The sequence below is a fragment of the Salmo salar genome, chromosome 07 (genome assembly GCF_965601325.2).
Source record: "Salmo salar chromosome 07, fSalSal1, whole genome shotgun sequence".
Lineage (NCBI taxonomy): Eukaryota > Metazoa > Chordata > Actinopteri > Salmoniformes > Salmonidae > Salmo > Salmo salar.
The window spans coordinates 40,448,812-40,461,010 of NC_138297.1; the positions used below are offsets into that span (position 1 = coordinate 40,448,812).

The 12,199-nt window shown below is 44.2% G+C and overlaps 1 protein-coding gene across 4 annotated transcripts; it reads left to right on the forward strand.

The window, feature by feature from the left end:
* The first annotated feature begins 286 nt into the window (after positions 1-286).
* redic1 (regulator of DNA class I crossover intermediates 1) lies at positions 287-12,198 on the forward strand. 4 transcript variants are annotated; one of them, XM_014207559.3, is made up of 13 exons: positions 287-516; positions 796-835; positions 1,915-2,056; positions 2,152-2,284; positions 3,519-3,576; positions 3,749-3,964; positions 4,125-4,255; positions 4,492-4,685; positions 9,116-9,231; positions 9,559-9,586; positions 9,767-9,867; positions 10,575-11,049; positions 11,388-12,198. In XM_014207559.3, exons 1-13 carry the CDS (start codon positions 494-496, stop codon positions 11,630-11,632), a joined length of 1,902 nt encoding a protein of 633 aa, XP_014063034.1. In that variant the 5' UTR covers positions 287-493; the 3' UTR covers positions 11,633-12,198. The 4 variants fall into 4 exon arrangements, with proteins under 4 accessions (XP_014063034.1, XP_014063032.1, XP_045577849.1 ...); XM_014207557.3 differs by having other exon boundaries at positions 288-516; positions 10,230-11,049; XM_045721893.2 differs by having other exon boundaries at positions 288-516; positions 9,119-9,231; positions 10,230-11,049.
* The last annotated feature ends 1 nt before the right edge of the window (position 12,199 follows it).

A 12,199-nucleotide genomic window follows, 5' to 3' on the forward strand; every position in this document is an offset into this window, starting at 1 on the left:
ATTTGGGCAACACCCCGGAAGGACACGATCGGTTGTGAGTGACATATTAAAATGAGGTTCTACTGTACGTTTTACTGTACATACTGTATTGTGACTATTTGCCCTGCATCTGTGTATAGTACACTTAATAAACTAATGTCATAATTAAAACAATAGTAATGTTATTTTCTTATAAAGTGTAATAACATGGTTACTACCAACGCCTCTCTCATCTCTGAGAGGGACATAGTAGCTACGTCATGTACGTCATTTATTTGACGTCTGTTGGCTTGGCTCCTGCATCTTTGTGTCACGCGCTGTACCTGTCAACTCAACTGAAGCATCGTTATAATCGGCTACTTCATGAGAAAGTTTCACTAGTAGCTAGCTACCTATGTTTCATAAAAACTCAACAACTATCAACTGTTTTATACTGTTAAATACATTTCAAAAGTGCTGATAAAATATATGGCCTAATAGAGTTTATTTTTTATGTCTGATTTTACTGGACAAAATGAATTGGGTCGGTGGTTCAAGGTAAGTTTGACAGCTAGCTAGCTAACGTGAGCTTGCTTAACTAACGTTAGCACTTTTACATATGTGCTTTTTGACAGTCTGGGTGGAACAAGTTTTAGAAAACCTGCTTGTTAGCAAATATTCAACATTAACTTTCTCTTTCTTTCACAAATAACATTAGAACTGTAACATAACTGCTACTATTTAACAAAAATATTCTACTGACCCCCTTTTAAAAATATTATATTGACCCCCTTTAAAATAGCAATTTTAACTTGATTTTCCATTATAAATATTCAGGAACCGGTTTATGATGAGAAATGACATGAAAAAGCAGAGGGTAAGTTAAACCCACAGTGGCCTTAAATAAGGTCCCATATTGTATACATTATAATACAGCATACACTACCATTCAAACGTTTGGAGTCACTTAGAAAGACGCCTCAAAAGTTCTCAACTGGCAGCTTCATTAAATAGTACCCGCAAAATACCAGCGTGAAGAGGTGACTCCGGGATGCTGGCCTTCTAGGCAGAGTTCCTCTGTCCAGTGTCTGTGTTCTTTTGCCCATCTTAATCTTTTATTTTTATTGGCCAGTCTGAGATATGGCTTTTTCTTTGCAACTCTGCCTAGAAGGCCAGCATCCCGGAGTCTCCTTTTCACTGTTGATGTTGAGACTGGTGTTTTACGGGTGCCATTTAATGAAGCTGCCAGTTGAGGACTTGTGAGGTGTCTGTTTCTCAAACTAGACACTCTAATGTACTTGTCCTCTTGCTCAGTTGTGCACTGGGGCCTCCCACTCCTGTTTCTATTCTGGTTAGAGCCAGTTTGCGCTGTTCTGTGAAGGGAGTAGTACACATCGTTGTACGAGATCTTCAGTTTCTTGCCAATTTCTCGCATGGAATAGCCTGCATTTCTCAGAACAAGAGTAGACTGATGAGTTTCAGAAGAAAGTTCTTTGTTTCTGGCAATTTTGAGCCTGTAATCGAACCCACAAATGCTGATGTCCAGATATTCAACTAGTCTAAAGAAGGCCAGTTTTATTGCTTCTTTAATGAGCACAACAGTTTTCAGCTGTGCTAACATAATTGCAAGATGGTTTTCTAATGATCAATTGGCCTTTTAAAATGATAAACTTGGATTAGCTAACACAACGTGCCATTGGAACACAGGAGTGATGGTTGCTGATAATGGGCCTCTGTATGCCTATGTAGATATTCCATAAAAAATCAGCCGTTTCCAGCTACAATAGTCATTTACAACATTAACAATGTCTACACTGTATTTCTGATCAATCTTAAGTTATTTTAATGGACAAAAAATGTGCTTTTCTTTCAAAAACAAGGACATTTCTAAGTGACCCCAAACTTTTGAACAGTAGTGTATGTGACATGATAATACATATGCCAACATTTTATCAGGAATTCTTTGAAAAGAAAAAAATGCAGAGAAAGATGAAAACCTTAGGAATACCAACCTCTCCTAAAGGAGCCAGCTCTGGAAGTATGGACCTAGTGACTTTATTCATAGTAAACCAGATTGCTGCAAAGAAAGAAAACAATGGTGAGTTCAGACAGGCATCTATAGATTATGGATAAATACTAATAACATTGAAAAATGATCCCACCCACCCACAACAATAACTTTGTTTGTTCCAGATCAGCCAAAGATAACTCACATCACTGATGATAAAGGAGGACCCAAGTCGATGAGGGAGGGGCCCCTGGAGTTACCCATGAGCCCTTGCTCCCCATCACGGCTTTCCCTTGTGGAGAGCCAGCCTTTGTACAGGTATCGTTTATATATATCAAATCAATCAAATTTATTTATAAAGCCCTTCTTACATCAGCTGATATCTCAAAGTGCTGTACAGAAACCCAGCCTAAAACCCCAAACAGCAAGCAATGCAGGTGTAGAAGCACGGTGGCTAGGAAAAACTCCCTAGAAAGGCCAGAACCTAGGAAGAAACCTAGAGAGGAACCAGGCTATGAGGGGTGGCCAGTCCTCTTCTGGCTGTGCCGGGTGGAGATTATAACAGAACATGGCCAAGATGTTCAAATGTTCATAGATGACCAGCAGGGTCAAATAATAATAATCACAGTGGTTGTAGAGGGTGCAACAGGTCAGCACCTCAGGAGTAAATGTCAGTTGGCTTTTCATAGTCGATCATTCAGAGCATCTCTACTGCTCCTGCTGTCTCTAGAGAGTTGAAAACAGCAGGTCTGGGACAGGTAGCACGTCCGGTGAAGAGGTCAGGTTTCCATAGCCGCAGGCAGAACAGTTGAAACTGGAGCAGCAGCACGGCCAGGTAGGTGGACTGGGGACAGCAAGGAGTCATCAGGCCAGGTAGTCCTGAGGCATGGTCCTAGGGCTCAGGTCCTCCGAGAGAAAGAAAGAAAGAAAGAAAAGAAAGAAAGAAAGAAAGAAAGAAAGAAAGAAAGAAAGAAAGAAAGAAAGAAAGAAAGAAAGAAAGAAAGAAAGAAAGAAAGAAAGAAAGAAAGAAAGGAAAGAAAGAAAGAAAGAAAGAAAGAAAGAAAGAAAGAAAGAAAGAAAGAAAGAGAGAGAGAAAGAGAGAGAATTAGAGAGAGCATACTTAAATTCACACAGGACAAGACAGGAAAAATACTCCAGATATAACAGACTGACCCTAGCCCCCTGACACAAACTACTGCAGCATCATTACTGGAGGCTGAGACAGGAGGGGTCGGGAGACACTGTGGCCTCATCCGACGATACCCCCGGACAGGGCCAAACAGGCAGGATATAACCCCACCCACTTTGCCAAAGCACAGCCCCCACACCACTAGAGGGATATTTTCAACCACCAACTTACCATTCTGAGACAAGGCCGAGTATAGCCCACAAAGATCTCCGCCACGGCACAACCCAAGGGGGGGCGCCCACCCAGACAGGAAGATCACGTCAAGCAATTATAGAATCATTTTAGGAGGAAAAATGAAACAGTAGCTCATCTTTAATGACATTCAAGTATTTGTAATAACGGTAGTGTACTAATGTATTTTAGTGTCCAGGCTGCTAGAAAGAGAAAGCACTGCATTCCTGATGGATTCAAGTGTAGACAGGTCAGTCGGCTTTTACTCACACTGATTCATCTTTTCTGACAACACAAATACATCACCTTACGTCACTAGTACTCTTTTGATCATATTTCTGAACATACAGATACAGTAAGCTTTATGGAAATGATGACTCAACCTTGTGACATTTGGCTGGTTCATTGGTTGTTGCTCTCAGCTCTCACCAGTGCTGGAGTCGAACATGTCAGACACCAGTACATCAGACTACCAGCAACACATCCAGGACACCCTGAGCCCCTTCTGCTCGGCATCGTCGTCAGTCTCCTCCTCAGGGGCAGGCCTGTTCTCCCTCCAGCAGAGAGCACAGGTCCAGCCACAGCTACACTGCTCACCTAGACCCCCCTGGGATACCGCCACCTCAGCGCAACTACAGGTATTCATTCAAATACAGTCATAGTAACAGTATTCCTTCATTTGGAATGGATTTAACCCCACCTCTACCCCACAAACACATGAAACAAAGACAAATGAACGTGCATTCATTCCACTGTACTAACAGTTTTGTAAAACCTAATGAATATTTGATTTTGTAGTTTAGACCTTTCTCTCAGCCAGGAGGGAGGAGAGAGTGTTCCCCGTGGGCCACAGGACCAAGTGGACCCAAACAGCAGCTGAACATGACCCCCCCTGTGTCCAGAGTACGGTTTGGAGGCACAGAGCCTGAGTGAGTACTGAACTGAAAATATCAAAGATGTGTTTTTACCTGATATGCAGGAAATGTTGATTTTCTTTATCCATCTTCTGTTCACACATTATTGAGATTGACAACCCCCCCTGAACTGATATTATTTTTATCCTCATTTCCATTGCTGTATTGATTACATCTGTGAAGATAGACGTATTAGTTGATATTTCCATAACTTGTGCACTGACTAATGGGGTATGCATCTGCCGACCCAGTAGCACAGACACCAGAGACCATGTCATGCACGCAGTGGGGTTCTCTATCAACCAATCGGAGGGCAAAGACCACACCTTGGAGTTCTCTCTCAAAGATCAGACAATGAAGTTCTCTCTCAACCAAATAGAGAGTGAAGAGCAACACGAGAAAGCACTCTTCAGGGCCTGCAGTAATGAGGAATATGGAAGTGAAGGTACTTGTGCATCCCAAATGGCACCCTATGCCCTATATAGTGCACTACTTTTGGACAGGGCCCATAGGGCTCTGGTCAGAAGTATAGCACTGTAGGTAATAGGGTTCCATTTGCCACGCATACACTGTCGAGTGTGCATTATGTAGGCTATTAATCATGTCCTTTCACTAAAACTATGATACATGTTTTTGCATAACGTTTACCAATCTCTCTTTATTGACATACAGTACCAGTCAAAAGTTTGGGCACACCTACTCATTCCAGGGTTTTTCTTTATTTGGACTATTTCCTACATTGTAGAATACTAGTGAAGACATCAAAACTATGAAATAACACATGTGGAATTATGTAGTAACCAAAAAAGTGTTAAACCAATCAAAATATTTTTGACATTCTTCAAAGTAGCCACCATTTGCCTTGATGACAGCTTTGTATGCTCTTGGCACTCTCTCAACCAGATTCATGAAATGGTCACCTGGAATGCATTTCAATGAACAGGTGTGCCTTGTTAAAAGTTAATTTGTGGAAATTCTTTCCTTAATGCATTTGAGCCAATCAGTTGTGTTGTGACAAGGTGGGGGTGGTATACAGAAGATTGCCCTATTTGGTAAAAGACTAAGTCCATATTATGGCAAGAACAGCTCAAATAAGCAACAAGAAACAACAGTCCATCATTACTTTAAGACATGAAGGTCAGTCAATCCAGAACATTTCAAGAACTTTGAAAGTTTCTTCAAGTGCAGTTACAAAAACCATCAAGAGCTATGATAAAACTGGCTCTCATGAGGACCGCCACAGGAAAGGAAGACCCAGAGTTCTGAACTGTTGATGATCAAGTTCATTAGTTACCAGCCTCAGAATTTGCAGCCCAAATAAATCCTTCACAGAGTTCAAGTAACAGACAAATCTCAACATCAACTGTTCAGAGGAAACTGCGTGAATCTGGCCTTCATGGTCGAATTGCTGCAAAGAAACCACTACTAAAGAAAACCAATAATAAGAAAAGACTTGCTTGGGCCAAGAAACATGAGCAATGGACATTAGACAGGTGGAAATCTGTACTTTGGTCTGATGAGTCCAGATTTGAGATTTTTGGTTCCAACTGCCGTGTCGCAGAGTAGGTGAATGGATGATCTCTGCATGTGTGGTTCCCACCGTGAAGCATGGAGGAGGAGGTTTGATGTTGTGGGGGTGATTTTCTGGTGGCATTGTCAGAGATTTATTTAGAATTCAAGGCACACTTAACCAGCATGGCTACCACAGCATTCTGCAGTGATACGCCATCCCATCTGGTTTGCACTTATTGGGACTATCATTTATTTTTCAACAGGACAATGACCAAACACACCTCCGGGCTGTGTAAGGGCTATTTGACCAAGAAGGAGGGTGATGGAGTGCTGCATCAGATGACCTGGCCTCCACAATCACCCGACCTCAACCCAATTGAGATGGTTTGGGATGAGTTGGACCACAGAGTGAAGGGAAAGCAGCCAACAAGTGCTCAGCATATGTGGGAACTCCTTCAAGACTGTTGGAAAAGCATTCCAGGTTGTCACATCTACTCCCGCTCCTCCCCTCCTGCATTCGACATCGCCGGTTTACTAACCACCGGTCCTGGCATTCATCATTACGTGCACCTGCCATTCATCATTACGCGCACCTGCTCTTCATCATGAGGCACACCTGGACTCAATCACTTCTCTGATTACCTCCCCTATGTCTGTTACTCCCTTAGTTCCATTCCCAAGGCAGTATTGACTGTGTTTCACGTCTGTACGCTACTCGTGTTTCTTGTTTTGTTCCGTGTTCCGTTTATTATTAAACTCACCACCTGCACTTGCTTCCCGAAGCCCAGCATCCACGTTACAGAATACTGCCTCACCAAATGGAAGCAGCAGGAAATCAGAGCATCTCCCAGATGGTCGACGAAGAGGGATATTTACTTCGTAAGCACCACGACCAGCTAGCGCAACTGGGGACGGCTATGGAAGAGGTTCTTCGCAGTCTTCAACGTCTTGAACATGCCGAGAGGCGTTGCCTTCCACTAGCAGAAGATACTCTTCCACCAGTAGACCCAGCGAGCCAGCACATCAGTCCATTCAGCTGTCCGCCCAGGTCAGCGATGGCCATTTGTCCCTCCCGGATAAATATGATGGAACCCCATCTAAATGCTGTGGCTTCCTACTCCAGTGCTCCCTCTATTTTGTGCATCAGATGGGAGCCCCCACCACAGAGAGGTCCAAGGTTGCCATGGTTATTTCTCTGCTGACTGGGCGGGCGTTGGAGCGGGCTACGGCCGTCTGGGAGAGAGGAGAGGAGGAGCGGGCTTCGTAGGGCAGAGAGGGGGGTGAGTGCCTACTCCAACTACGCCAGGATGACCAGACCGCTGCCGGTCACGCGCTGACCTTCCGGACAGTAGCAGCATCCAGTGGATGGAATGAGCCGGCGCTCCGTACGCTATTCCAAAGAGGACTGCGCGAGGAGGTCCAAACAGAACTGGCATGTTGTGATGACAGCCTCTCCTTGGACGCACTCATCGTGATGGCCATCCGGTTGGATAATCTAATTCGGGAGCATCGGTACTCACATCGCTTCTCTCCCTCCCTCAGTGAACACTCTGTAGCAGAGCCTGAACCTATGGAGGTAGCGGTCACATACCTCCCCGCGGTGCAGCAACGCAGACGGAGACAGCTGAGGCTCTGTCTCTATTGTGGTCAAGGGGGGCACCAGCTTCAGTAGTGTCCGGTACGTCCCAACTCGGGATCCACAAGCTCAGAGGGACGGTCACGTGATCTTCCACCTCCTGGGGCAGGTGTGAGTATCCCGTCTTCATCAGTTTCTGCTAAACACTTTTAGTGTCAATCACACTAGCTGACTGTCCCTCGTGTACTGTTTCTACAGAGCTAGTGGATTTCGGTGCCGCGGGGAACTTTATTGACCAGACCCTTGCCTCCTCTCTGAACATCCCCTCATACCTGCTCTCCTCTCCGTTTCCGGTTCAAGCTCTTGATAAATCGGCCACTAGGATCCGGAACCATCACCACACCACTCACCCTCACCGTGGAGTCCATTCATCAGGAAAACATCCCTTTCTTCATTACTAGTGCACTAGCTCACAAGATCATCCTCGGCCTCCCATGTCTCCAATGCCATAACCCCACCATCTCATGGTCAAGGATAAGAATCACGGACTGGTCACCCGAATGCCGGAGGACCTGTTTTCCTGTTGCCTCTCGTGTCGTAGACCCTGTGGTCTGGGACGTAGATGTGGACATTCGCCAGGCTCTGGAGAGGGAACCTGCTCCCACTACCTGTCCTCCTGAGCGCATCTACATTCCCATGGGGATAAGGGAGCAACTGTTAACCTGGGCACACACAGCTGTTGTCGCTGGACATCCTGGATCACCCTTACTGAAAAAAAGTATTGGTGGCCCACCTTGGTGCAGGACGCTACTCGCTACGACAACTCCTATTCTGTGTGTGCCCAACTAAGTCTCCAGGCACGCTCCAGCAGGGAAGCTCCTTCCCCTTCCCATGCCTCAGCGTCCCTGGTCTCATCTGTCCATTGACTTTGTTATTGATCTCCCCTCCTCTGACGGTTTCACCACCATTCTGGTGGTTGTGGACAGATTTTCTAAATCATGCCAGTTTATTCCTGTCTCTGGTCTCCCTACCTTAATGGTCTTCTAGAGGACATTGTCTCTGACCATGGCCCCCAATTCACGTCACAGGTATGGAGGGCTTTCATGGAGAATCTGGGGGTCACGGTCAGCCTCACTTCCGGGTACCGGCCTCAGTCCAACGGGCAGGTGGAGAGGATGAACCTGAAGCTGGGGAGGTTCCTGAGGAGTCACTGCCAGAACCGGCAGGGGAAATGGGCCCAATTCCTTCCCTGGGCAGAATATGCACAGAATTCATTACGTCACTCCTCCACCGGGCTTACTCCCTTCCGGTGTGTCCAAGGCCCCTGCGGTGGACGAATGGTTCCGGCGCACAGAGGTTTGGACTGATGCTCATGTGAGGATCTAGCGTGCCGTCCTTCGACCAGAAGGAGCAGGCGGATCGCCACCTCAGTGTGGCGCCCGTGTTCCATCCTGGTGATCGCGTCTGGCTTTCCACCAGGAACCTCCCACCCAGCCTGCTCTGCAAAAAGCTGTCTCCGGTTTGTGGGGCCATTCAAAGTTCTCCATAGGGTAAATAAGGTGACTTATAGGTTTCAGCTTCCCAGTGATTACCGTATCTCACCTTCGTTTCATGTCTGTTTAACACTTGTTTGGTTACTACATGATTCCATATGTGTTATTTCATAGTTTTGATGTCTTCACTATTATTCTACAATGTAGAAAATAGTAAAAATAAAGAAAAACCCTTGAATGAGTAGGTGTGTCCAAACTTTTGATTGGTACTGTATGTATGTCAATTCATCCCAGCAGCTAATTTTAAGAAGGGGATGTCTAAGATATATCTCAAGGAGGAAGTACCAACATCTTCCAGAGATGTGAATGAATCACAGAGCCAAAACCCTGAACCTGATTTTCTGACTCAGGTAATTGCAGGCAGCAGCATTACATCAGGTGTCTAATGCCACCTAGTGGCAAAATTTGAATAATTTCAGAGCTAAATAATGATGACGATAAAATACAGTACCATTTAGCAGACAGTTTTTCCAAAGCTACTACAGTCATACGTGCAAACATTTTACATACTGGTGGTCTCGGAAATCGAGCCCACTATCCTGGCGTTGCAAGTACCATGCTCTACCAACTGAGCCACCGAGGACCTGATGAGAGAATGATAATAGGTAAAGCTAAGGGGAAATGTGTTCATACGGTGAAGGCTAGCCTGTTTCATTGTTACGCCTGTATTCCAACAGGTTTCCAACTGCACTGATGTCAGCTCATGTAAGTTTCCACAGTATATTCAAAATCATCTGCTGTTCACCATCTGTCTGACACTGATAGTTTGAGTCCCAAATGGCACCCTATTCCCTATATAGTGCCAAATGAGGAATTGAATGAGGAATAATAGGGTGTCATTTGGAACGCAACCTGGTAGAGACTTACCTGCAGATCTATCTTCAGCTTGTCCTGGAAACACTCATCATGGTCCTAAGGAATGCTGTGAATCATCACCCAGTTACTCTCCAAGAAGAGGTTACTTTAGTTCAGACTCTGATGATGACGTAAGTAAACAATTAATACTGTTTACATCTGCTTTGGTTAATATACTGTAAGGGGATGCTTTGATTTTCCATAGATCCCATAGGCCTACCATTACTGACTTGGTAACACTTTACATTGAATTGCTCTTATAAGTCTGTGTAATTACTGTTTAGAACATGTTGTTACATAGTAACTGCTTTGCATTTACATGGTAATATCAACATATTTCTTAGCCTGAGTCCCAGATCTGTTTGTGCTGTCTTGTCAACTCCATTGCTGTCATGTATCATGACAATGACAGCAATGGAGTTGACAAGACAGCCCATACATATCTGGGATTTAGGCTGCATATTTTCATACTAATCTTTAAATGTCATATCAGGAGGTGGAGGATTATTACCAGTGTCACCAGGGTGGAACCTCACAGTCACACACAGTGCGGTCCTGTAGTGAAGAGTTCAATGTCCTCAGCCAAGGCTCATCACATTGGAACACACAACAACTGGGTCACCCTCAGTCTCAATCCAGACCTTACACCCCACTCACTAGGTCTCAGAGCACAGGGAACTGTGGAAACGACCAGAGAGATCATAGAGACCAGAGAGCTTTGGAGAGCTTCGGCTACACTGAGAGACGGTCAGGCTGTGTAGTTGCAGATGACAGTAACGGCCAGGTTAGGGTTATAAGTGATCAGTATGTCCCATCTTGTCCTCTGTCTGAATCACAGTGCTCTGAGGTTCACCAACAAAAGATAGAAGCCACCGGAACACGAGAAACACAAACACGAGAAATGGGAACACAGACTGTCGCCAACATCACCTCGAAATGTCCAACATCGGACGTTTCAACTCAGTGCAGTTTTGGACAGGAGTGTAAAGAGAACAACCTCATGGACTCTGAATCCCACAAGTCTGCTTACAATGTAATACCGACCCCAACTACCAGAGGGCAGGCAAGTCACAGAGATGAGTCTATGAGACAACAGACACACAGAGCATTATCAGACAGATCCAGGAGGGAGGGAGAAGAGCAAACTCCCTGGAGAAAATCAACAGCCAGAGAGCTCAAGGCTGGACCTGGGCACCATCCATCAATCATCCCTTCAAACAAGTGTCGTAACACTAACACTGAGAGTAGAGTGTGTATTCAGAGACCCACTACCTCTATACTAGACACTCTCCTCATCACCAATGATGTAAAAGGTATAAATAGCAAATGTTTGATGTAATTAACAAATCAGTGTTGCCGATATAGACATATTTATGGAAGATAAGTTCCAAATCAATGCAAACAACTTCATATGTGGTGTAATTTGTCATAAATAATCGATTGAAAGTAAAGCTAGTGAATGCGTGTAACAAGCACATGTTATACTGCAATTATATTTACTCTGATCTGTATATGTTGACATTCTTCCAGAGTTTGTTGCCGTTATTTTCTTACGGACCGAGATTCATGATGGTGGTATTTTTTTGTATTTTCAGTAGTATTTTGAAAATGTATGTTGCTCCCTAATGATGTTTTTCTCTCTTCCATCCAGACTTGAGAGATGAGCAGCTGCAGCATAGAGGACAGGGAGATGAAAGAGAGGTCCTGGACCCTGTTGAGAATGTTCCTCTTAGAGAAGACCTTCCAGATGACAAAGAGGAGAAACGGAGAGGGAGTGCAGAGGAGAGGGAGGAGGTCACTGCTGAGAGCGGAGTTAACAGGCTTTCAGAGGAGGTTGAGACACTTCAGGAAATAGCAGACATTCTGCTCATGCTGAAGCAGAGGAAAAAAGATTAGAGGTGGGAAGGACAGGAGAGGAGGGTATCCCTTTAAGAGTTGTGAACAGTACTAGCAACTACATCCCTTTACCACAGAATCTGTTTCTGCATATTTAAAGATTTATAACAATGCCCTTGGGATTCTACATTAAAACGAAAGCCAGATATTGCAAGATAATTAGTTTATTTTTTCCCAATACATATTTAAGTGTTCAAGATTCTCATGAATATATTTACTTTGATAGAATATAAATTATAGCAAAACATTTACAGCAACAATAATCAAATGTGTACTATACAGCACTGGATACATTTTTTTTTAATCTTCACTAGTTCTTCATAAGCTAGACTAGAAACACTGCATTTAATTTGTTTTCACACAGAAAACATTGCACCCATTCACCATAAACACATTGGATGTCCCCATTTAGGAATTAAAGCAAAGAAGGCAATATAATAATAACACAATGGGTTGTCAAGGGGTTGTTGAGCATCTTTCCTAAAATCACAAAACATCAAATAACTTGTTTGACACTATCTCAAGTTTGTTACATTACGGCAATGTTGTCACCTCTGTGAATGGCGT

Excerpts from the sequence above, each read along its gene's own strand:
- redic1 (XM_014207557.3), top strand. The coding sequence starts at position 494 with ATGAATTGGGTCGGTGGTTCAAG. Across the intron at positions 2,057-2,151 it reads TGCAAAGAAAGAAAACAATG|ATCAGCCAAAGATAACTCAC; the intron begins GTGAGTTCAGAC and ends TGTTTGTTCCAG. Across the intron at positions 3,965-4,124 it reads CCACCTCAGCGCAACTACAG|TTTAGACCTTTCTCTCAGCC; the intron begins GTATTCATTCAA and ends TTGATTTTGTAG.